The sequence below is a fragment of the Bos indicus genome, chromosome 10 (assembly GCF_029378745.1).
Source record: "Bos indicus isolate NIAB-ARS_2022 breed Sahiwal x Tharparkar chromosome 10, NIAB-ARS_B.indTharparkar_mat_pri_1.0, whole genome shotgun sequence".
Taxonomy (NCBI): Eukaryota; Metazoa; Chordata; class Mammalia; order Artiodactyla; family Bovidae; genus Bos; species Bos indicus.
Genome location: NC_091769.1, coordinates 12,375,538 through 12,402,040, shown reverse-complemented (window position 1 = coordinate 12,402,040; position 26,503 = coordinate 12,375,538). Strand labels below are relative to the sequence as shown.

The following is a 26,503-nucleotide window of genomic DNA, read 5'->3' as shown; positions in this document are numbered from 1 at the left end:
CTCTCCTCTGGCTGCATATAGGCTTCATTTGATTCACCTAACAGATGACATCTGTTTTCCCTTGAATTGTTAGAATATTTCTCTCTGGAAAAGAAAAGTAAAAAAAATTTTTTCTCATAATTCTTGTAATAAGATTTATATCATTAAATAAACTTCATGCCATTTTTCAAAGAATTCCAGAGATGGTGAGTAAGAAACAGCTTTTGGTTGTATTTTTCATTTTTCTCCATTTGGAAACATTTATTTCTCAGTAGATGACATCTTTGACTAAAGTAAGATAAATATGAAAGGCCCAGGCAAAATCTGTAATTGTACATATACCATACCCTGAAATCTGGCAGTTACTTACATTTCAGAAAATGTTTATCAAGTAATTCTTTCTCTCTGGCTTAGTCAAATTGTTTGCATAGTATTCTCATTAATGTATATAGTAAATTAATCTATCTATTTTACAGATCCATGACATCTTTCATGTTTTTCCCCAAAGTCATGAAGATGAAATTGAATTTATTTTTGCCTCTGAATGCAAAACAGGTTTCCGTCATTTATATAAAATCACATCCATTTTAAAGGAGAGCAAGTATAAGCGATCCAGTGGTGGGCTGCCTGCCCCAAGTAAGAAGTTATTTTCTATTTAAAAAGAGGCAGAAGGTGGGAGGGTCAGGACAATGTAAAGTCTCTTTTGTGTACTTTATAAGCATAAGACAAAGTTTTTGAAGGATACATAATAAACTATTAATACTGGGTAATATTTGGGTGTTGAAATTACTTATTGTTACTTTCTGTTTTTGCCTTGCCTATACTTTTTGTTTCAAGTGAGCTCATGTAATTTTTAGATTGAAAAAGCTACTTTTAAAATGTTACAAAGTTATTAGATATTTGTATGTACTAGATTTTTTTATACTGTCTGCACGTATGCTGAAGTTGATTTATAGGTATAGCTCTTCATATTGATATAATTGTTTTCCAAAGTGAAATTAAATATTATGTCAGCTGAAATTAATTTCTTTTTTTAAAGTGTTGGGTTTCCTTCTGGGAAATGTAATACAGATAAATAGGTAAACAAAATGTGTTTACACATACAATGGAATATTATTCAACCTTAAACAGGCAGGACATCTGACACATTCTACAATCCGAATGAACCTTGAAGACACTATACTAAATGAAATAAGCCTGTCATTAAAGGACACATACTGTGTGATTCTATGTATATGAGGTAGCTGCTGCTGCTGCTGCTAAGTCGCTTCAGTCGTGTCCGACCCTGTGCGACCCCATAGACGGCAGCCCACCAGGCTCCCCCGTCCCTGGGATTCTCCAGGCAAGCACACTGGAGTGGGTTGCCATTTCCTTCTCCAATGCATGAAAGTGAAAGGTAAAAGAGAAGTCGCTCAGTCGTGTCCGACTCTTAGCGACCCCATGGACTGCAGCCTACCAGGCTCCTCTGTCCATGGGATTCTCCAGGCAAGAGTACTGGAGTCGGTTGCCATTGCCTTCTCCGTATGAGGTAGCTAGAGCAGTCAAATTCATAAACATAGAAAGTGGCTGCCGGGGACTGAAAGGAGAATGTGTAAGCCTAGAAAAGATGAAATAGTGCATTCGATACTTCTGTGTTTTTAAAAAGACTGAGCTACGGTTTTCTACTTTAATAATACAGAGTTTGTTTTAAAATACTAGACATTTAATGATGTTATGTTGTATGCTTTACTGCCATTTATAACTTAACAGACTCAACATAGCCATTTTTTTTAAATTGTGGTAAAATATGCATAACAAAATTTACCATTTTAAGTGTGTGGTTTCATGACATTAAGTATATTTCCTACTGTTCTGCAATCATCACCACCATCCATCTCCAGGATTCTTTTTCGTCTTCCAGAACTGATTCTGTCCAATAAGTAATATCCAATTTAGTGGTAAATAATTAATAGCTTCCCATTCCTTCCTCCTCTCAGCCCCTGGCAGCCACTTTCTATGTTTATGAATTTGACTGCTCTAGCTACCTCATATACATGGAATCACACAGTATGTGTCCTTTAATGACAGGCTTATTTCATTTAGTATAGTGTCTTCAAGGTTCGTCCGGATTGTAGAATGTGTCAGATGTCCTGCCTTTTTAAGGTTGAATAATATTCCATTGTACGTGTAAACACATTTTGTTTACCCATTCATCTGTCTATTAACAGTGAGGTTACTTCTTTTGACCATTTTAAGTAATGCTGTAATGAGCGTGGGTAGACAAATACCAGTTTGAAACCCTGCTTTCAGTTCTTTTGGGTATATATCCAGAAGTGAAATTGCTTAGTATTTTAATTCTTTAAAGTTTTTTGAGGAACCACCATACACTTTCAATAGCAGCTGCACCTTAATACACCTTAATACATTCCCATTAGAAAGTGCACAGAAGTCCCAATTTCTCTACATCCTTGCTAATAACACTTGTTGTTTTCTGGGTATAGTTCTTTTTTTTGTTTGTTTTGTTTTGGTTTTTTGGCGGGGTTTTGGTAAGAGCCATGCTAATGGATATGCAATGGTATATCGTTGTGCTTTTGATTTGCATTTTCTTAGTGTTTAGTAACATCATATTATTTAGCCAGTTTGTATCTCTTTAGAGAAATGTCTATTTGAATCCTTTGTGGACTTTTTAATTGGATTATTTGTTTTTTCAACATGCCCTTTAACATCATTCTTATTTGGGAAACACTGACCTACAATTTAGGACAGTAGTAAATACTACCTATGACTTGCTCCTTCCCTTAGCATGAATTTTTTTAAAAATCAGACTAGATCTTATATATCCAAGATGGAGTTTTTTCCCCTAAGAGCCTTAGTTTAATTTGACCCTTGGTGTGGAATTGCCCTTACTTGTTCCTCTGTTGTTCAGAAATTAAATCTACTTACAGATTCCAGAAAGTTTAGTGATGAAGACTGGTCAAAGAGCTATGAATAGTAATTCACTAAAACAGCATTCTTGGGACAGGGATTAAAAGATAACTTAAAATTTTATACTCGTATTGAAGAATAAGAAGCACTGTCACCTCAGCTGACATTCTTTTCAGAACACTTAGCCCCTGTTCCCTCTTAGTGTCTGCTTCTGGGCCCTTGAGCTTGTCTACCTCTTTCCATTTCCCTCCTTTTTCGTTAGACTTTCTTGCTCCAAATCTTCATCCTTTTCCTTGATGTCCATTTTATTTTCCTCTTCCCTCCTCTTTTTTCTTCCATAAGTGGCTATAATGTGTAACAATTAGTATTGTTATATATTAAATAATACTTATTTTCTGGTGATAAAATTTAAAGTACTAAGTTGAATTTTTGTATCTAAGAAAAATAAAGTGAGTCTATTTTTTTAACTTGAGTAGGACCCTACTTAAGATCCTATATCATCTCAGCGTCTTCTCAGCTATCACTTTGAGAGCCAGAGCTGGCAGCAGCTAGGCAGAAGCAGGGGTTTCTTTTTTTATTTTAACCTTCTCCTTAGGCCACTGAGAGAGCCTTATCTACCAAGACAGAATCTTACAAAGATAAATGGAACATGTTGTTATTTACTATGGTAATATTCAATTTGTTTTTTGCAAATAATAAACAGTTGTATTAAAATTTTCCTTCTCTGGCTTAAGTAGTTTGTTGCATTTCTAGAAGAAATGCCTCGTTGACACATTAGATTGTTTTTGTCTGTCTAACCAAAGGTCTAAGAATACAAGTGCTTTTGAGTTCTTTTCTGTCTTTACCATAAGAGTCTATTTTGCTGTTTTAACTTTAGTTACATGGATCATTCCATTACTATTGAGAAGACTCATAACTTGGAGTTTTTTTAACTGTAGACTTTATGTTGAGGTGGAATTCACATGACATTAACCGTTTTAAAAGGAACGTTTAGAATGAAGGGAGGCATTTGGTACATTCAGTGTTGTGCAGCTAGCTACCACCTCTCTTTAGTTCCAAAGGATTTTCATTATTCTAGACATAACTTTGAATTTTTCAGTGTTCCCTTTTTGAAAAAAAGAGTTTAGAATACTATTTTTCATTGTTTTGTTTGCTTATAGTCTGATGCAAAGTACTGAATTATAATTATATTTATCTTTAGGTGATTTCAAGTGTCCTATTAAAGAGGAAATAGCAATTACCAGTGGTGAATGGGAAGTTCTTGGCCGGCATGGATCTAATGTATGTTCTTTTATTCTACTGATATGTTTAGTCAACATCAGCTGTGTGTATGCTGTACTGAAAATCAGTAGTGCAACTTCATATGACCCCAGTATTTTGAAAATACTGCTAGGGCCTCAGAAAACCCAAGTTGTTGGAAAGGGAGAATCTTAGTTTGAATTCTAAATCTCACCCGTTTAATAATGCTGATATTAGAAGTGTTCTGGTTACCAAAGGTCACCATTTGCAGATGCAGTGTTGCATCTTAGTAAGGAAAGGGCTGGTCCATACTTTCCAAGTCTCTCAAAAGTGATTGAGGATATAGTTTGAAAATTATTTCTGAATCTCTTATAGACTACTTGTGTCATTTCTGCATTGGTGCATTTACAGTTCCTGAGGTAGTGATGCTCTTTCATTCACCTGTTTATCTTATCTCACAGATGTAAAGTTTCATATACCACTTGCAAATTATAATGGACATTTATACAGAGCATAGATTGATAAGGAAAGGGAGGAAGTCCACCCTCTGTTTTCCTGTTGGCATATGGCTTGCTGTAGCAATTCAATGAATTCTAATTTTTTTCTTTTGCCTTTCATAGTACCTTGTGTTTGTTTCAACTTTCAGTTAGATGGTCAGTTTCATGAGATGTCCAGAAGTCCATCCTTTATATGTGTGATACATAAAGTTAAGTTGAGGTGTGCTACCAGGATTTAGTGAAGGCCTATGATTTCCTCAAATTGATTCAGAAATTTATTGAAGAATTATGTATACTGGCCACTATAGAAGTCACTCACACTTCCTTAGGTGATTAAGGAGAAAGAATGAAGATACAGGCCCCAGGTTTGTTTTTGTTGGTAATGACTTTAGAATGTAATAGGTGACCTTTAAAGTCTCATTTCCACTGGTAGTGTCAATTGGCCTCTGGTTATATACTCAATATATTTTTTTCTGTTTAGGGACCTTTAAATGTTACTGTCAGATGTTAGTGGAATTCTTAAGTTCTGATAATAAAAATTTACACTGATATAAACTTCATGCTGTGTAATGGTTGGATAATACTGAGGGAAACCCCAAAATTATACAGAGCTGAACCTTATTTGGGTAACTAAATGTCTTTCTGTTACTTGCTATAACGTGCATCAGTTCTTTTCTATCATGCCTATTTAGGTGATATATTTATCTCGCTTTCTTACTCTTCTATTTTCCCTCTATTCTTGCTTTATTTTTTTTTTAAGTTATCTTTCCATTTTCTACTTTTGCAGGTGACCTGTTCACCCAGAGATTTTTAATGCCAGTAATTGAATAAATCTTTGAGGCTTTTAAGTCTGTTAGCCACTTAGGGTTCTCAAAGTGTGGTCTCTAGACCACAAAGTATCAATACCACCTGGAAACTTTAGAACTACTAGGCCCACCCTAGACCTCTTGAATGGAGAAAGTTGTCTGGGGGTAGGATTCAGCGATCTGTTTTACAAACCCCTCAGGTGATTCTGATGTAAAGTTGTTACAGGAAACAAAGAAAAAAGGAATAAGGAATTAACTATTTATTTAGTTTTGAAAGGCCTGACTTCTAACTGCTAAATCAAGAGCAGAACCAGTCCTGACCTTTTACACAGATTAACACATAACCTGTGAAGCTTCATGAAAGTTTGTTCTGCCATCTCTTATCCTTTGTATCCTTTCTGTCTGTGTCATATAGGCCTTACTTAATGTCAACTGTGTTTATTTCTGTATCCATGCATGCTAAAATATGTTTGCAATGATTAAGAAGCTTTTTGAAGAAAATGTGGCATCTAAAAATATTTGCTTTTAGAAATACACCTTTGTTTTCTGTATAAAAGTTTGGATTTTATTAAACGTTATTTGAGTAGGCTGCTGGAAGATTTTGAAAAGGAACAATAAAAGCCATTTATTTAGAATCTCACTGTAATTTGGGAGGAATATTAAATGAATTCATCTGTGAGTGTACTGGCAGTTTTTTTGTGTTCTGAATGAAGACTTAAAAGATCCTTCATACTTATTTGTAAACTATGCCAGTATTGAAACTGATGGAGTGATTGAGTAGAGTTACTCCCCAACCCAATAGTTAAAACATTTTTGCAAATTTTTACAAAAGACCAAAAAAAAGAAAAAAAAAAAAAAAACACTGCCTAACATACTGCTGCACTAACTGAGAAATAGGAGCTACTGCTGCACTGAGAAATAGACAGGATGCTAAAATTAGACTCTTTTAGGTGTGCATGATTGGTTGACCTGAGCTGTGATACAGATATTTTTTCTTTGTAAAGCGTAGTCGTTTTAATGAAATAATTTTTGTATTTTAAGAAAAGCACACATTTTATCATAGGAAATTATCAGCAGCATGCAGCTCGGGTGTCCTTTTAACTTTCTGAACAGGATCTATTAAGACATGAACAAAACCACTCAAGCTTATTAACATCAGTGACAAATTAAAGTCAGTGTGTGACTCAAATTATTCTGAGTGAAATTGACTGGTCTTGCCAAGGTCATACTAGCACTGATTTTTATGTTGTTATTTTGACAGATCCAGGTTGATGAAGTCAGAAAGCTGGTATATTTTGAAGGCACCAAAGACTCTCCTTTAGAACATCACCTATATGTGGTCAGTTATGTAAATCCTGGAGAGGTGACGAGGCTGACTGACCGTGGTTATTCGCACTCTTGCTGCATCAGCCGGGTATTAAGTCCCTGTTTGCAAAGGGTTTCCTGTCATATAAAAAAACCTCTGCTCATATAATACTCCTTTTTAGTAACGTGAAAACTGAAACAGCCTATAAAAACCTTAGCCTTAACTTTAGCATTGTATATTCACATAAATGGTCAGAGTGTTACCATACTCCTGCTATAGCATCAATGCAGATATAGCAACAGATAACCTTTTTTTAGTTTTCCCTGGGGGGAAAAAATAATTGTTTTTCCTTTCTCTAGCATTGTGACTTCTTTATAAGTAAGTATAGTAACCAGAAGAGCCCACACTGTGTGTCCCTTTACAAGCTGTCAAGTCCTGACGACGACCCAACCTGCAAGACAAAAGAATTCTGGGCCACGCTCTTGGATTCAGCAGGTACTCATTCTCCTAAACCCGATCTTAAGCGAGATTAGTACATTAGTGCTCTAAACCCGTGTCGTAGGTCCACGTTTCCTGACAGAGCCTTCCCGTCCCTCACCACTGCCTGTCCTTCGGCTGCTGGCTGATCCCATCCCGCCTAGTCTATCAGTTATCAAATAAGGCTGGTTACCTCCTGCTCCAGGCAGGAGCAAGACTGGACGGCCTTTTTGAAAATAAGATTAACATAATCAAGATAACAGCTAGGAAGTGATTTATTCACATGTTTGGATGAGTTCCCAGGTAAACAACGGAACTCGAACGTCATATGGACTGAACTCTTGAGCAGGGAAGCTGCAGCTTTAAGGAATACCCACCTGGTAGCTTTCTTTAACTTCTACCAGCACTTGCAATGGCCACCTTAATAAAAGATAAATCCTCATTTTGTATAGGAGTGAAGAGCACTGTGATTACCTGAATTTAAAATGCTTTATTTCTTAAATATAAATAATGGACTAATATGTTATATCTTTTAATTCATTTTATACCCCAATCCTTTTTTCTGTTAGGTATTTTCACTCATAAATATCTCCTAAGGGGTTAAGAAATTAGTGCAAAACCACAAGGTATAGGTATATTCTGATGTCCACAATTAGAATTTGTAATACGCCAATCTCTGCTTCAACTGGAACATCATCCGGTATACACAGACTTGGGGGAGGTCTGTGTAGCTTTGTAAAACCAAACACTGATCATGAGTTTTTTTTCTGGGTTCTGATTAGGCTTATTCTCTAATGATCATAAAGAAATGTTTTTTGAGCACCTGCTGTGAGCAAGTTAAGTTAATTTGTGCTTTCAGTTTCTCATCAGGTATATGGCTTAACCATCAATAAGTTATACAAGCTGAGTGCAAAGTATTTGTGTTCTGCATGTAAATACCTCCTGGGCTGCAATGATTATTGATAATACTTTGTGTCTGCTTCTGAAATGGATAATTTGATGTGTTCATTAGATTTCCTTTTTTAAATATAACTATTTGTGCTTAATTTCTTGCTTGTCATCTAAAGGAGGGATAGTTAGTTATTAGGGTAGTGGGTTTATGGTATTTTTTCCTTGCTCTCAGATTGTCAAGCTCGCATAAGAACTTTACAGAATGTATTACCTCCTCCCAGGTCCTCTTCCTGACTATACCCCTCCAGAAATTTTTTCTTTTGAAAGCACTACTGGATTTACATTGTATGGGATGCTGTACAAACCTCATGATCTACAACCTGGAAAGAAATACCCCACTGTGCTGTTTATATATGGTGGTCCTCAGGTAGGCATATTTCTGTACATATGTGTATGTGTTTTCATTTTCTTTTTTTTTTTAGGTAATTTGTTATTTAAATGTCTGGTCAGTTGTTTAAGATTTGAGCATTGCTGAGCCTCTGCTGTTACTGACTCTGGCTTATGCTCTCATTACCCAGTTTAGGAGTTTAGGAAGCTGGGTTTTGTTAGGTAGCGAATTTGAAAATCAGTGTCACTTTCTTTTTTTTGGCCGTGCTGCTTTGCTTGTGGGATCTTAGTTCCCCAACCAGGGATTGAACCAGGGCCCTTGGCAGTGAAAGTGCAGAGTCTTAACCACTGGACTGCCAGGGAATTTCCTCAATGTCAATTTCTTAATTCACAGTGAGGACTGTAACTGTCATGGGGAATGTAATAGTCATGTCAGTTAGTAAATATGTTGTATTCTAGGTAGTTATAGTTTCCACTTGTTTGGAAAATGATACTAAATAATTAAATGTCTTGGTTAATAAAGAGTCTTAACAGATATTTTTGAAACCTTTGGTATCCTAATGAATTCCCCCTCTTCATTCTAAGGCCAGATCTCTCAAGCAAGCTATAATACTTTTATCAGCTAGTTAAGGCAGCTGCTGGAGAAGGAAATGGCAACCCATTCTAGTATTCTTGCCTAGAGAATCCCGTGGACAGAGGAGCCTGGTGGGCTGCTGTCCATAGGGTCGCACAGAGTCGGACACGACTGAAGCAACTTGGCATACATGCATGCATTGGAGAAGGAAACGGCAACCCACTCCAGTATTCTTGCCTGGAGAATCCCTGGGACAGAGGAGCCTGGTGGGCTGCTGTCCATGGGGTCACACAGAGTCAGACACGACTGGAGGGACTTAGCGGCAACAGCAGCGGCAAGGCAGTTGCTAAATGGCACTAGTCCACACGTGTCACACAGCTTTTAAATAGAGACAGTAAAATTTAAACCCGGGGCTTCCGAAGTGGCGTTAGTGGTAAAGAATCTGCCTGCCAATGCAGGAAACCCAAGACATGCAGTTTTGATCCCTGGGTTGGGAAGATCCCCTGGAAGAGGACATGGCAACCCACTCCAGTATTCTTGCCTGGAGAACCCCGTGGACAGAGGAACCTGGTGGGCTACAGTCCACAGGGTCGCAGAGTCATGACTGAAGCAGCTTAGTACAGCACATACTATTCTTCAGCACTGCCAGAAGTTTGCACATTGATTTTCTTTTTTTTCTGTGTTAAATAGTAGCATGTGAGTATTAAGGAAATTTTACTATCAGAGTAAAGTGTTTTGGGTAGGTTAGTTGGTTAACTGGTAATTTTTTTTAAAGTTTAATCTTGTTTACATATCTTACACTGAGCCCCTAAAGAAGTTAGAATTATACATATATATATGTTTTTTCCTAATATAACTCTTTCTCTTTTAAAATTAATGCATTTTGGATTGTGCTAGGTCTCTGTTACTGTCCTCAGGCGTTCTGTAGGTTTGGCCAGCAGGGGCTGCTCTGTTGCAGCTGCGCAGGTTTCTCACTGTGATGGCTTCTCTTGTTGCAAAGCACAAGCTCTAGGAGCATGGGCTTCCCAGCTCAGCAGTTGTGGCTCCTGGGCTCTAGAGCACAGGCTCAGGAGTTGTGCCACTTGGACTTAGTTGCACTGTGGAGTGTGGGATCTTCCCAGACCAGGGATTGAACCTGTGTCTCCTGCACTGGCAGATGGATTCTTATGTACTGTACCATCAGGGAGGTCCAATTACAACTCTCTAGAATTCAGTAAATATCCTATTTTATAGTTATATCCAGTTATTCAGATCTGGAAGTATATCTAGGTGTCAAGTTATCAAAAACATAAAAGGTAGCTACATAAGCTATAACATCTCAGTAGTGATGATCATACATCAACTTAAGTCACTTTGCCATTGTTTGACGTGTTTTACAAACAAAACATGATTTTCATTGTAGTTATCTACACATAAATTATGAAAGAGTTAAATGAGACTTCTCTTAAAAACTTGGAAGCCAGATCTTTGTGAACTTAAAGGTGTAATATAAGGAATTCAAGAGAGAAATTACAGGGCACTCTTAAAAGCTTTACATGTTCTATTATTTAAATAAGAAGGATGTTTCTTCTTCCCAATGAAGAAATGATATATGAGATATGTGAAAAACATACTATAAAAACTAGCTGGTTATCTAGATATTTAAGACTAAAGGACTCCTTATATTAATGAAGTGAAGTGAAGTCGCTCAGACATGCCCGACTCTTTGTGACCCCATGGACTGTAGCCAGGCTCCTCAGTCCATGGGATTTTCCAGGCAAGAGTACTGGAGTGGGTTGCCATTTCTTTCTCCAGGGGATCTTCCCGACTCAGGGATCGAACCTGGGTCTCCCAAATTGTAGGCAGATGCTTTACCATCTGAGCTACCAGGGAAGCCTCCTTATATTAGTAATTAAGTTTAAAAAGTCTAAGCCATATGAAAAGATAGTGTCACTAATCCAATAGGGAAATGCAAATCAAAACCACAATGAGATAGCACTTCACACCCTTTAGAATAGCTCTTTTTTTAATGAAAAAGAAAATAATAAATGTTGGTAAGGGTGTAGAAAAATTGGAACTCTACTTTGCTGATGGGAATGTAAAATGATGCAGCCGCTATGAAAAACAATATAGCAGTACTTCAAAAATTTATACATAGAATTATAATCTGACCCAGCAATTCCGTTTCAGGCTGTATACCCAAAAGAATTGAAAGCAGAGACTCAGATACTTGTTTGAGTTACAAGTATGCAGTGTCAATTGCAACATCATTCACAATAGCCAAAATGTGGAAGCAACCCCAGTGTCCATTGATAGACGAATGGGTAAACAAAATGTGATATATAAAGGAATATTATGCAGCCTTAAAAAAAGGAGGAAATTCTGACTTATGCTACGTGGATAAACCTTGAGGACATTGTGTAAGTGAAATAAGCCAGGCACAAAAGGATAAATATTGTATTATTCCACTTGTGTGAGATACCCAGAAGAAGCAAATTCATAGAGATAGAAAGTAGAATAGAGCTTGTCAGGGACTGGGGGAGGGATAGGGAATTATTGTTTAAAGAGTTGAAGTTTCTGTTTGAGATGATGAAAAGGCTCTGGAAATCAGTAGTGGTGGTGGTTGTACAGCAGTGTGAATGTACTTAATACCACTGAAATAGAGGTGTTTGTTTCTCAAAGTGTTCTTTGGATGCATTCAAATTTGGTGAGGCCACAGGAAAAGCTGGTGTTCAGTCTGCAGGGAGATTTCACCTTAAGACTTTGAGTGATAGAATCGGTTAGCACTTCAACCCATTGGGAGATCATTCATCCTTGTATTTGATAATCATTTTGATTAGTTATGAAGAGACTCCTTAAGGTAAGACCAGATCTTTCTACTAGCACACAGTAACCTTGCAAAATTTGATTAAATCCTAAAAGTGATCCAAGCCTTTTTTTTTTCCTTCCCTTGGTGGGTATTCAGGTCAAAGTGGAAGTCTTTTTGAATAAGGAACAGTGTCTCAATTCATAACATGAAAGGAATTACTTCCTGATTAAATGTAGCAGTGCCTGCCATAGGACATAAGTGAAACCAAGGAAAGCAACAAATAATTCTATTTGAAGTTGTTAAGGCTGATTGCTTTAAACCTTTTATTGATAACAGTAGTATTGTTTAAAAATGTTTAACAAATACTTATGATGCTTCCTATGTGTCGGACACTTCTGCAAACATAAATGCATAAGAGAGGTTAAAATAGCAGAGTACAGGTTTTGAAGAATTGATACTGAAGAAAACCTTTGAATTCTTGGTGCTCAAGGGCATTATGTTTGAGTACCTTCTTCTAAGAAGAAGCAGGCCTTGAGGCTACAAAGGCAAAAACACTGGCTCTGGGGGAAAATGTTCCTATCAGGCAACTGAGGCCGTCTTCAGTGATTTACAGCAGGCAAAGAAGTGAGTTAATTTTCTTATATGTTTGTATTTGTGTTCTTCTAGGCTTACTACTTCTTTTTGCAGCTCCTTTCCTTTAAAAACAAGCACCTTTGCCCACCAAACACCTCTTCCCAAGGTAGAAAGGAAAACCATCATTCTCTATTTTTCATTCATTCATTCAGCAAATAGTTACTGAGTGCCTGTTATGTACCAAGCAGTATTCTAGGCAGTGAGGATACCACAATGAACAAGTCAGACTAATGTCCCACCCTCATGAAGATTAATGAGGAAAATAAGATAAATTATATAACTTCATATAATGGCAGTGTTATGAATAATTGTTGAGAAGGAAGATAACAAAGTGACTAAAATGAGGGTTCTGATTGGAAGGGCAAAGAAGCTCTCTGAGGTTGCAGAGGATGAGAAGGGATGAGCCATGTTAAAGATCTGAGGGAAGAGCATTCCAGACTGAGGGGAAAATAAATGTCAAGGTCCTGGGGTTAGAACCAACTCAGTATAATTGATAGTAAGACTAGAATACAGTGCTCAAGGGGGAGAAATGGGATGAGATGAGGTGAGAGAAAATAGCCAAGGACCAAATATTGTAGGGTCTCGAAGGCAGTGGTAAGAAGTTTAGATCTTACTCTGATCTAAATGCCCTACCATTAGAAGGAGCCAAGCCATAAAGTCATACCTGGTTTGCATTTTTAAAACATCGTTCTGTTACTATGAGAATAGATTGTATGGAGGACAAGTATAGAAACAGAAAGACCTGTTTGGCAGTTGTTACAGTGGTAACTAAACATCCAGAAGTTCAAAAGGAAGATTTTTTTACATGCCCACCTCCAGTCTAGCTCAGTAAATGATCAGTAGATGTTGACTGAGTGAAGATAGCACCAATTCTTATTTTAATTCCTGACTAACTTGGTTTTCCCAATGGTTTACACCAGAGAACGCTTTCTCAATTTTGCCAGAATCCATTTTTTGTTTATTATCTGTCTTTGTTGTTGTTGTTCAGTCCCCCAGTTGTGTCTGACTCTTTGCAACCCCATGGATTGCAGCACGCCAGGCCTCCCTGGCCGTCACCGTCTCCTGGAGTTTGCCCAAGTTCATGTTCATTGCATCGGTGATGCCTTCCAGCCATCTCTTCCTCTGACGCCCTCTTCTCCTCCTGCCCTCAGTCTTTCCCAGCATCAGGGACTTTTCCAATGAGTTGTCTGTTCGTGTCAGATGCCCAGGATACTGGAGCTTCAGCTTCAGTCCTTCCAGTGAATATTCAGGGTTGATCTTTCTTAAGATTGACTGGTTTGTCCCAGGTTCTGGCACCAAGAAATGGAACAAAACAAAACAAAAGATTGGTTTGATCTCTTGCTGTCCAAGGGACTTTCAGGAGTCTTCTCCAGCACCACAGTTGAAGGCATCAGTTCTTTGGCGTTCTACCTTCTTTATGGTCCAGCTCTCACAATCATATGTGACCCCTGGGAAGACCATAGCCTTGACTATACGGACCTTTGTCGGCCGAATAATGTCCCTGCTTTTCAACATACTGTCTAGGTTTGTCATCGCTTTCCTGCCAAGAAGCAGTCGTCTTCTGATTTCATGGCTGCAGTCACTGTCTGCAGTGATTTTGGAGCCCAAGAAGAGGAAATCTGTCACTACTTCCACCTTTTCCCTTCTATTTGCCATGCAGCAATGGGGCTGGATGCCATTGTCTTAGTTTTTAAAATATTTAGTCTTAAGCCAGCTCTTACCCTCTCCTCCTTCACCTCATCAAGAGGCTCTTTAGTTCCTCTTTGCTCTTAGTGTCCACCAAAACCTTGAACTTCTGTAGCTTTTTGCCCATTAGTTAAAGTCTTCTTTTCACTGGAGAATTTACTTCTGGTGAAGCACTAAACTGCATTTAATTTCGCAGTCATTTTGAAGTATAGTTTCTAGGGTGCTAAAGTTTTTTAAGAATTATCTTACCTTTTGCACTAATCTGTGTAACAGGAAAAAGTAAGCTGACTGGTCACAGTATTTTATTAAAGTACTGAAGTTTTCCCTCTACTGGTCAGAGACAATCCCAGAAGATACAGGTAGGGAGAAAAAAAATGGTCCTGTTCCATCATTTGAAGGATGCATTTCTTTCTCAGGGTAGAAGTAATCATTTTAGTAACTTTTTTTATGGAATAGACTAAATCATATATCTTATAGTAGTTAATATCTTATAATTTTGAAGTCTGTAATTGTTCATTAATCCTCTGAACTTTGCATGTGAAGTTAAGAAAGAAAAGAAATAACATAAACATGAAAAGATTTAAGTTAATTTAAAAATATATCATGGAGAAGGCAGTAACACCCCATTCCAGTACTCTTGCCTGGAAAATCCCATGGATGGAGGAGCCTGGTAAACTGCAGTCCATGGGGTCACGAAGAGTCGGACACGGCTGAGTGACTTCACTTTCACTTTTCACTTTCATGCATTGGAGAAGGAAATGGCAACCCACTCCACTGTTATTGCCTGGAGAATCCCAGGGATGGGGTAGCCTGGTGGGCTGCCGTCTATGGGGTCACACAGAGTCGGACACAACTGAAGCGACTTAGCAGCAGCAGCAGCAGCAAAAATATATCAGGCAAGGGGAAAGAGAGAGTTACTAAACAGTGACCATAAAAAAAAAAACCTGAATTATGCAAGATGAATAAGTTCTCGAGATCTGCTGTGCAAAACTGTCCTATGATTAACAATACGGTATTGTACGCTTAAATTTTTAAGAGGGTCCATTTTATGTGTTCTTGCCACAAGAAAATAATTTCATTTTATAGGCAAAATAATATTAAAAATGTAAGCTTTCTATTTTTTGCAGCATCCTTCCTCTCTAATTTGCTTTTGTATGTTACCATAGAATACATTTCACTGAAGCTGTCTTTCTTCCTCAGGTGCAGTTGGTGAATAATCGGTTTAAAGGAGTGAAGTACTTCCGACTGAACACCCTGGCCTCTCTGGGCTATGTGGTTGTGGTGATAGACAACAGGGGGTCCTGCCACCGGGGGCTTAAATTTGAAGGCGCCTTTAAGTATAAAATGGTGTGTGAGCATACCAGCATTTCTCTTTTAAAGACATTTGCAGTTTTTGGTGCTTTGTTTGGTGTGAAATCCCAGAGACAGAAATGGGGCAGGGACCGTGAGTGAGTGTGTGTGTGCACATGTGTGAGCATGTGCTTGGGGCGGGAAGGAAGGTGCCAGCCGATCCTCACTAGGCTATTCCAGTCTACCTGTAAGTAGCTTTGTGGAGCTGAGATAGAACCACTTTTACATAGAAACCCCCTCTCTTTCTATTTTTTATGTCCAGTGTAGCCAGAAGGCATCACATTTAGTTTTCAGCATCCTGTACACTAGTAAGAGGAATAACTGAGATTTGTTCTGTCCTCTGTGAAGAGAGAAACCAACTGGTTAGTGCCTTCCTTGTGACAAGCCTCTTTCTCTCTACAGGAAGCTTTAAATGCTACCTTTTAGAGATGCCCCATGTCCTTTCTGCTGCTTTGGGAAATGATGAGAATCCGATGTTCCTTTTGCACAGTAAGGCAGTTACTGTGTTTGCCAGTGTATTGGACATGCTGAGTAAGACATGGGGATTTTCTCCCACAGCCAGTTCTTTGACCTTATGTTGTATTCTCATGTAAGTTTTTGTTTTTATTTTTGTTTTTGGCTCAGTGAAGTGAGATTGTGTGCACTGGCAGGCCTAGTAATACAGATAGGGTGGTGGTGATAGGAATCAGGACTATATAGGACTTTAAAGAAATTGTATGTTCAATTCCTAGAGATAGATAATGGGCAAAGAGGAGAACAAGACCTCAAGAGTGATTCCTTCCACTTTATTGCATGAAGTTTTAAAGAGAAGTAAAATTAGTCATCCACTTAAGGGGGCTAATTTTTCATCTTTGGGTATAGGAAGGCTTGTTACAAGGAAGATGCTGACCTCTTAGCAGACAACAGAACAAATGGAAATGGGAAATACCCATATGACAAAGGACATTTGGGCTTGCAGTAGGAAAGAACTTTGTGACTAAGGGGTAACTAAACTCTAGGACAGGCTAGCAACAGAAGCTATAGGCTCCTATCTCTAAATAGAGTTAAAAATTTTTTTTCCAAGCCACAGAATCTCAATCAATAATAAGTTCTTTTCTATAAAAAAAAAAAAAAAACACAGGTGTTTTTAGTAAGAACATCTGCCAGCTTTCAAAACACTCTATAATGAGATTTTTATTTATCAGAATCAGTGAAATGTTCTCCCTTTTTTGACAGGGTCAAATAGAAATTGACGATCAAGTGGAAGGACTCCAGTATCTAGCCTCTCAATATGATTTCATTGACTTAGATCGTGTGGGCATCCATGGCTGGTCCTATGGAGGATACCTGTCCCTAATGGCGTTAATGCAGAGGTCAGATATCTTCAGGGTATGTGATTTCCTATGGTATTTCTTTTGCAATAAGGGTAGAATTTTCTATAAATTGAGATACAAGAAAAGAACCAATTTTCTGAAGTTGACAGTATTATGAAATATTAGGGTTTGAGTGTTTAACAGCCATGAGAAATAATAGATTTATCTTGTCAACTTGTGGGATATATATTTATATTTCTTTATCTGTATATATCTGTATGAAATACTTGTCAGCTTGATCAGGTATTAGCTATTAACAGACATATGCCAAATATTATGGGAGATAGTCTTGATTAGTAAAACCCACATTCGTATTGGATTGTTCTTATTTTTTTAATTATTGGGCTACAGCGTCTGAGGGCAGGGATCTATCTGCCTTATGCTGTATCCTCAGCAGCCAAGCACAAAGCTTGGCACATAGTAGGTCCTAAGTAAGTCTGTACCAAATGAATAAACTACTAAATATATAAGCAGTGATTACAACTTTATAAACAACCTCTTATGTTAGAGGTTGTAGAAAAATATGTTAGAAAAAAGATGCTAAAAACTGTTAAGCACATGGAAATAATGAGTAGCATTTTTCTTTTTTTAATATTTCATTAACATTTTATTTTACAGTGGAAATTATTTATTTTTAGGAATAAAAGTGACAAGGTTTTTGTATATTCAGATAATCTTTATTTATAATAACAACAAAATGAAGTCTGAATACTGCCATAATTTTCCCAGGCTTGCAGCTGTCAAGAAAGTAATTACGATATTTAAATATAAAACTGTGGGAGCCTTAAAATGAGACAAGTGTTTAGTACGTAAATATATTTCATTCATTGTTTTAAATTCTGTACTGCCAACAGAAGCTAAAAAAACAAAAAAGAAGAAAATGACTGCTCTTCCTATGTAAAGCTGACACGTGTCCCATATTTTTTTCCTCAGCTTACACTGAGGCATTCATATGTTCTAGTTCAGCCTCCTCTTCTAATGGAGACTCATGTTTATGTTTCATCCAGCCCAGGTTAAGGATTTAGCGTGTGCCACCTCTGTGGAACATGAAGCTATCTGACTCATTAAGTATCAAGTTCTTGACCTTGGCATTCCCCTTTGATTTTCTCAGTTGCCTGAGACCACAGTTGTGAGGCTAAAGCCTAAAGATAATTTTAGCCTATAAATTTGCAGTTACAGACTGTCAGTGTTAACCATTCTTTTCTGAACCACACTTGACTGTCACTGTTATCTTCTGTAGGTTGCTATTGCCGGGGCCCCAGTCACTCTGTGGATCTTCTATGATACAGGCTACACGGAACGTTATATGGGTCACCCTGACCAGAATGAACAGGGCTATTACTTAGGATCTGTAGCCATGCAAGCAGAAAAATTCCCCTCTGAGTAAGTTCAAGCTTTAAAACTAAAATTTTAAATTGTATTTTTTAAGATTGTCTTTAATAGTAAGGAAAGCTACAAATATGACAAAAATAAAACTAATATTATATGGATTACTAGAAAGCATGGCTGTTTTCTTAAAGCTGAATTATAGGCCAGTTCATATAATTTTGGTTTTTTAGGAGAAGGCAATGGCAACCCATTCCAGTACTCTTGCCTGGAAAATCCCATGGACGGAGGAGCCTGGTAGGCTGCAGTCCATGGGGTCGCTAAGAGTCGGGCATGACTGAGCGACTTCACTTTCACTTTTCACTTTCATGCATTGGAGAAGGCAATGGCAACCCACTCCAGTGTTCTTACCTGGAGAATCCAAGGGATGGGGGAGCCTGGTGGGCTGCCGTCTCTGAGGTCGCACAGAGTCGGACACGACTGAAGTGACTTAGCAGCAGCAGTGAGTTATATTTGAAGCAATTGCTTAAGTGCTAAAAGAATCTTTATTAATTAAGTATACCACTGTTTCCCTGGAGGAGGGCATGGCAACCCACTCCAGTATTCTTGCCTAGAGAATGTCCATGGACAGAGGAGCCTGGCAGGCTACAGTCCATGGGGTCTCAAAGAGTTGGACACAACTGAGCAACTAAGCACAGCACAACACCACTGTTTCAGAGTGGAAAAAATCCCATTTCTGCTTACGTATATTTTACAAATAGCATATATGATTATTCCTTTTCTAGGGACATGCTGTAATTATTGATGTATGATAATATCTTAATAGGAAATTGAACACGTTTGATTTTTTTCATTACATGTAGCATCTGGTTAATATATTACTAATTTAATATTGAAATGTTGAATCCTTATTCTAACATTACAGTATAAGGAAGTTATTGTAGTAGGTTATGGTTAGTTTTAACAAGTTAAGTAGTTTTCGCAAATACTCTATTTTACCTCATCTTCTGATATTTCCATTTCTCCAGACCAAATCGTTTACTGCTCTTACATGGGTTCTTGGATGAGAATGTTCATTTTGCACACACCAGTATATTACTGAGTTTTTTAGTGAGGGCTGGAAAGCCATATGATTTACAGGTGAGTTATTTTAATTTTCTGATTAATATAGTCATGATTCATGATTGGTTACTTTGAAATATAATAAACTATGGAGTGAGGTTGAATTTTCAGCTGTGGCCACTGTCTGCTTAAGAGAACTGAAATACTAGGCATAGTTAGCAGTGCCTCTAGTTGGTAAAAGTTAAGATTCTGTTCTGTTGAAGTCAGGATGAAAATTGGCCTGTCCGATTACATGACTTGTGTGTCTGTATCTGCTTTCAGTTTGTAGTCGTGGACAAGATGACAGGAGTCCATTCACTATCCTCCTTTGCTTTTCTTCTTCCCCTTGGAAGGGTGAGGAAATGCTACTTGATTTCATTGTAAAGGATTTTTAGGACCTGAATATATGGTCTTTTAATTTTCTTCTATTTTATATTGACACTGGGGCAGAAACCAAGTTACCCACCTCCATTGCTCCATTATTAAAAAAAAAAAACTTTTAAGAGAAACCGTTCTTCCTTTTCTTCCTTGTTTCTGCTCCTTGCATGGATTATATGCTCGTAAGAAATGAAAAATATTACTTTCCTTCTTTTATGTTTCAGTTGGCATTTCTTTGGGTAAACTCTGAGATATTTGCTGTAGCATCAGTTTCCAAGGGTCTCGGGGCCCTTCTATATACCAAACCGTTTTTCTTTATGTGAATTATGTCAGTGGGTATTGCTCTTACATTGACTAAGAAAATCTTAAAATATTTATTTATTTACCAATGATAAACTATTATTACATGTTAGCACAGATCACATTTTTTTAATGGGGGAAAAACAATTTAAAGTTTAGTGAGAAAGTTAGTACTGTTTTACATATTTATAAATCCCTTTAATATCTGACTTAATAAGAAATAACACCTCAATGCTCATATCTACTTCTGTTGTGAAATGTTGTTTTGGCTAAAGTAAATGAAGAAATTTCAGCCTCACAAAATACCTAGCTAAGAAATGGGAGTAATATTTTAGCTTTTTCAGATAATAATAGCTGTTCTTTGTTGCTGCACTAAAACTGGACAAATGGTAGTTCTTAAAGGTTAGTTTTAGTGTAGAATCCGAAGCCATATCTGTAAACTTCTCATGCTCTGTTATAGTCTGTTGGGTGGATCTTGTACTTCAGATGCATCTTTTATCCATGCATTGGTCATCTGGAAAACACTGGTTCACTTCTAATTGTTGACTCATTTTATCATACAATATTTTTTAAATCACATACATTAATACTACCACTAATGCCAAGAGAAAAGTCTTCCAGGTATTGGAAACTCATGAAATAGTAGTTGATAGAATGCAAGTTTTCCAAAATTCTAATTTTCACTTAAAATCTCACCATTTATCACTAGCAGCAAATACTGTCAATGTTGTCTTTGAAGTAGCCAGCTATTATTTTTGAGAAAATGTTTGCCAAATAGCCAAGTCTAAATCACCGTAGATGTCTTTCTTTCAAGTGAGAAAATGGAGTTCCATTTATAAGCTCAGTTTGAGAGACCCTGGCAATCCAGTGGTTAAGATGCCACACTTCCAGTGCAGGGGGCATGGGTTCGATCCCTGGTTGGGGACTTAAGAGCTTGCATGCCTCGAGGCACAGATAAAAGAAAGAAAACTCAGTTGTACAAGTCTTTCCCTTCAGACATCCTGTAGCAGAAGTGCTTTATGCATTCTGCCCGTTTTATCACCACAGAATATAAAAAGACCTCTGCTCAAGGGTTGCAATTTAATAAAATTCTAACTTCTGCTTAAATGAAGCTGGCATTTTTTCTTATTTACTAAAGTGTACGTCACTGATTTGATTCATGCTAAGGCACCAGCAGTTTTACCCACCGTTGCCTTTCATTATCAGTGCAGATGCCAACACAGTGAATAAACGCTTATTCCTTAATGTCTTAGTTTTGTCTTAGTTTTGTCCTGAAAGTAGTTTTGACCCTGTGTATCCCTTGAAAGGGTTTCTGAAGACTCCAGAAGTCTGCAAACCACACTTGGAGAACCATTGATCCTTCTGTAAGCTTAGTGATACATAGGGAATTACAAAAGGAAGAGGGGCTTCCCCAGTGAGATGCCACACTTCCAGTGCAGGGGGCGTGGGTTCCTACCTTGGACAGGAACTAAGAGCCTACACATCGTGGGGCATGGCCAAAAAATTTTTTTAATAATAATAAAAAAATAAAAGGAGGGGAGCCTTTACATTGGAGGTGTGTATGCAATATCTTGGAGAAGCTCTGCTCCATGTTATTATTCCTGTTGAGAATCTCTGGAAAGCTTTGGAAGGAGATTCTAAGTTCTTATTTTTTGTATTTTGATTTGGTTGTTGTTTTTTAAGATCTATCCTCAGGAGAGACACAGCATAAGAGTTCCTGAATCTGGAGAACATTATGAACTGCATCTTTTGCACTACCTTCAAGAAAACCTTGGATCACGTATTGCTGCTCTGAAAGTGATATAATTTTGACCTGTGTAGAACTCTGGTGTACACTGGCTGTTTAACCAAATGAGGAAGTTTAAATTTAATCAATAGAGAATTGATCATCACATTTTGGTACTTGCCACATAACATCTACTTCTGAAAGTACATCTGGTGCCACGCAGGTGTTTACAGCTTGTGGATAGTAATCTCATACCTTAAACATACACACACAAAATTAAATGACACGTATTTCTAAGGGACCCAGCAATACCTTGAGAATCACTGAAAGAAATAAGACATTAGCACTATGTATTCATACTACCTTATTTTCATTTTTAATAGCATTATGAAACCTCATGGACTTAGTGTATTTTTACAGTATACTTCGGAATTTGTTAAAATATGATGATATTAGTGATTGGCTTGGTTCAATTCCAGAATCTCTGACTAGTTACAGATTTGATAGCACTTAAATGTAATTGAATAGCTTCTGCTTCGTTGCTTGGGGTGTTATCCAGCATGTTATAAAGTAATCACTATTAAACCTATGACTTAACCAATCATTAACGATTGTTCAGGGTTAAGTTAGTGGCCTCCTAAAGACACTTACTTTGTTTCATTCAAACTCTGACCAGTTTTTAGCCAATTTAAATTGTATCTAGTATAAATGGTTCTCTTTAATGATATGACCGAGTGGGTTTTTCTTTTCACATAAAGGCAAGTAACTGTATATGTAGCATGATTATAATATTGATAATTACAGGCAGGAAAATTTTAATCAGATAATTAGAGCTTAAATATTTGCAGGCAGTTCCTTTCCCTTTGGGAAAAGAAAAAAGTACACATTCACTCGTATTCTTCAGAAAACTTAATGGTGCCATTTTCCATTGGGTATTTTCCTCACTGAAATGTTCCAGAGTTTTAGGGCAATGGAAGGGAATTTTGGTGGAGTCGGGGAGACCAGGGTGTGGAGAATGGCAAGGAGAGGAGAAGGCAAGGGTCTGCTTAAGAACTAAGCAGAAGTATAATCTGACCAAAAATACTCATGAAAAAGTTTCAGAATTGAAATTTAAACTCCTAGAATATTAGCTAAGGAAACCAGAATTAAGAAATCACTCTCTTGCCAACAGTTACAGACTAACATTATTCAGGGGAAGAAAAGCTCCTTACAGTTACTTTTACATTTCAATTCTAATTTTTTGTTATTTTCTTCTTAATTTTGGAAGCCTTGCAAATTGAAACTTTCTTGAACCTTTATAAATTATTTGAGCATCATTTAAATATTGTGATCTTAAAATACAGAGGTTTCCAGACAACCTCTTAACCATAAACTGATCCCCAGCCAGCCATGACTCTCTTTTTCAGTGTTCAAAGCTTATAAGCGATTTCTTGAGTGGTCATGACATGTTCCTGATTTAGCCCTAGAGCTTGACTATTAAGGGAGCTCATAGTGCTGATTGGGATCTGTCATCTTAGCATCTTAGGGTGCTAGCTGGGTCACATTGGAGCCAATGTCAGAGAAGGCACCCAAGAGTTTGACCCTTTTTATCACAAGCCTCAATGTTCGGAAAGTCGTTATCAGTACTTCTAAACAATATTCCAAAAGAAAAAAATTTTACTCTCTCTCACCATTACAGAGTGAATAGATTCCTAATCCTAGAGAGCACAGCCTCCGTTAGTAAAGATAACTGTGCTTGAGACGTGGACCTCATCTTTGAGGGCCACATGGGAGGTGGGAGAGGTCCAGAGGTGGCAGGTGGTTCTGTCCACGGAGGGGGATTGGGTTTTGCTGTTTTTGTATTTATACTGTATTATAGGTACCACACTTTTCCCTATGACTGTATATGTATGGATTTTCTTGTTTATGATATTTTCCCATGCTGAGATATGTTTATATTCTTTTCAATGTTAAATTAAATTGATTTGGGTAATATTCTTCCCCAAGAAAGTACTTTCCCCCATGACTTAAGTTTGTATCTGATTACTGAAGACCATTTTTGTTTGTGGACCTCGTTGGCCTCCGAGGATATATCCTTATATAATATGCAAAGTAGAAATGGTATACAGTAGCTTTTAGACAGCCGTTCATTTGAAACCTCTTACCCAATATGGCTGTGTTTTCAAAATGGCATCTCGTATTTTACCAAAACAAACCTTAAAGGAACCTCATGGACTCTCAAATTCACAGATATTTTCCTTTTGCATCTTGCCATCTGCTTTCCTCCCATCACAAGGAATGCTTCTGTTATCATTCCCTGTCAGTCAGTTAAAGGCCACTCTCCTTCTATAGAGAGGGAAAATACCTGACTGAATTTGCATGCAGAAAGACAACTTGACTGAATTTGATTTTTAAAATCAATGGGAAAAGCATAGTCAATTCAGGCAATCTGTAGAAACCTCACTAAAACTATTTGTACCCTATGTATGGGCAACAAACTAAAAGGCAAGAGTATAGCAACATTTTTAGTGAGAACCAAAAAGCTCTAGGTTAAACATCAAGGGGGAGTTTTGCAGGTTTGATAATTGAGTGCACTTGAACAGCCATCAGGTAGGTATGGTTGCTTGTGTGTTGAGCAGGGAGACTCAAGATCTCATTCATCTGGATGCTTTTGAAAAGAAATGCACTCTTGAACCTCACTCTTAGAAATTTGGATTTGGTTGATTAAGTGGAGACCAGGAATCTGCATTTCTAACAAGCTTTCCAGGTGTCTCTAAAGCAAGTCATTTGTGGAGCTACTTTAAGAAACTCTCCTATAGGACTGAGTTGGATTAAGAAAATAATAGGTGATTTTTACACTGGACTGATTTTCAAGAACGTAAAACAATAGTCAAGATAGCTCCTCATATAGTAATTATTGGCTGTTTTTTCACTGTGAAAAAAGCAGAAGGTATCATTAACTGTATCTCCCCTTGGTCTGGAGATTAATTTTGGAATGAAGGTTTTTCCCTCTTGCTGTTCCTGGCTTGTTTCCAATGCCTCACACATAAGAGGAAGAAGTCACAATGCGTGCATGATTTTTCAAAAGAATGAGGTAATAGGTAACTGATGCTTACTTTTACTTGTTTTATTTCTTGAAGAAAAGTGTATCCCACCTCTCTGTAACATTGTCTCTCTTTAGGTGGAATGATTCCTATGAGATCTCTCATTATTATAGAATTACAGAACTTTCAAGCTATTATATCTTTGATATAATCTGATGTTCTCATTTTTTAGAGGAGGAACCTCCATATAGAGAGGAGAAAATATACCCGTGGCCACACAGCCCCTTAGTGCTTTGTCAGTGCTAGACTCCATCCAGATATCCCAGCTCATGGTAGTTAAATGATATGTAGAAAAGGCAAATTTTTAAAGAAGTATTTATTAATATATTCCTATGAAACATTTTAAAGATAACATAAAATGGTTAATTTTTCCATTCTGAAGTAAATGCTAAGCATGCTTATTAATGAAGCAGTACTTCTAATTAGTATATGACATTCTGAAGTTAATTAAAATTGTTAAACTCAACGTGTCTTCCTTGGTGTAGTGGGAGGTTTGGGGCTTGGGATATAAAGTGCTTGTTTAAGCCTAGGAACCCAAATTAGAGCTATTTAAAGTAAGCAAAAAGACATAGCCATATCTAAACTAAGATATGGAAGCTGAGTGTCCATTCCCAGCAGACGTAGGAAACTTTCCTGACTCTCACCTTTCCACAGCCCAACCTCACCTATCCATCTTGCAGCCTAAAATATGAAGGCATGTTAGTGCAAGGTGCTGGCTCCAGTTTTTTCTTACTTTGTCAAAAGACAATTCTAGGTAATCATTTAAGAAGTCCCTCACAGAGAGAGAGAAGTAGTGTTTGTATGTTTGTTTTTAAATAACCCAAATACAAGTTTATGTTGTATTCAGCACAATTGGAGTTCAGGTCTTTAATTTTAGAACATAAAGTGCCTGCTGTTTTAAGCGTTGACTTGTATAGAAAGAACTGCATGTCTCACTCCAGTAAGTTTATGGGTTTTCTCATTTTCAGCTACATGGCTTTTAATCATGTAAAGTGAAACCTTAGTTTTGTTGCATTTTATTACAGGTTCTTTGTTGCAATAAAGATGCTGCTAAAATTAATTGATGTAAATGTCCCTTTTTCCCCCATTCCGCATTTGTACACTCTTGCTTTGACTAGTGGCAACCGTGACTGGTTAAAACACACAAACAAGGTCCTGTGCTTGCAGTGGAGAATGGAGACTGCAAGGTGATTGATTACATGTGGTTTCTAGTATAGGTACTAACCAAAGATACATCCAGGCTTCCTTGATAGTTCAGTTAGTAAAGAATCTGCCTGCAATGCAGGAGACCCTGGTTCGATTGCTGGGTCAGGAAGATCCCCTGGAGAAGGGATAGGCTACCCACTCCAGTATTCTTGGGCTTCCCCTGTGGCTCAGCTGGTAAAGAATCCGCCTGCAATGCAGGAGACCTGGGTTCGATCCCTGGGTTGGGACGATCCCCTGGAGAAGGGAGAGGCTACCCGCTCCAGTATTCTGGCCTGGAGAATTCTATGGACTGAATATTCCATGGGGTTGCAAAGAGTCGGATACAGCTGAGCATCTTTCACTTTAAAAGATGCATCCAGACACAGAGGGTGATGTGTTTTGTATGTGTAAGTGGTTCCCAGCACCCAGAGCTGGTACTCCAAGGGTGGGCGATGCTTGGAGCCAGTGATTAGCATCTCCTCCCTGAGCAGCTGGCAGTTTCTCTGGAATACCTCTTGGAGTTGACAGTGGTTTC

General features: G+C 37.7%; 1 protein-coding gene across 5 annotated transcripts in view; it reads left to right on the top strand.

The window, feature by feature from the left end:
- Positions 1–25,843, top strand: part of DPP8 (dipeptidyl peptidase 8) — a 54,357-nt gene extending 28,514 nt beyond the window's left edge. For 4 of the 5 annotated variants that reach the window (XM_019968131.2, XM_019968130.2, XM_019968129.2 and 1 more), the window contains exons 12-21: positions 456–615; positions 4,085–4,164; positions 6,687–6,839; positions 7,091–7,226; positions 8,381–8,526; positions 15,368–15,514; positions 16,733–16,885; positions 18,110–18,252; positions 19,224–19,335; positions 21,658–25,843. In XM_019968131.2, the coding sequence (XP_019823690.1) occupies positions 456–615; positions 4,085–4,164; positions 6,687–6,839; positions 7,091–7,226; positions 8,381–8,526; positions 15,368–15,514; positions 16,733–16,885; positions 18,110–18,252; positions 19,224–19,335; positions 21,658–21,780 (1,353 nt within the window). In that variant the 3' untranslated portion in view covers positions 21,781–25,843. Of the gene's footprint in view, positions 1–455; positions 616–4,084; positions 4,165–6,686; positions 6,840–7,090; positions 7,227–8,380; positions 8,527–15,367; positions 15,515–15,919; positions 16,108–16,732; positions 16,886–18,109; positions 18,253–19,223; positions 19,336–21,657 lie in introns of those variants that run through there. The other variant, XM_070796923.1, reaches the window with a different exon arrangement.
- The last annotated feature ends 660 nt before the right edge of the window (positions 25,844–26,503 follow it).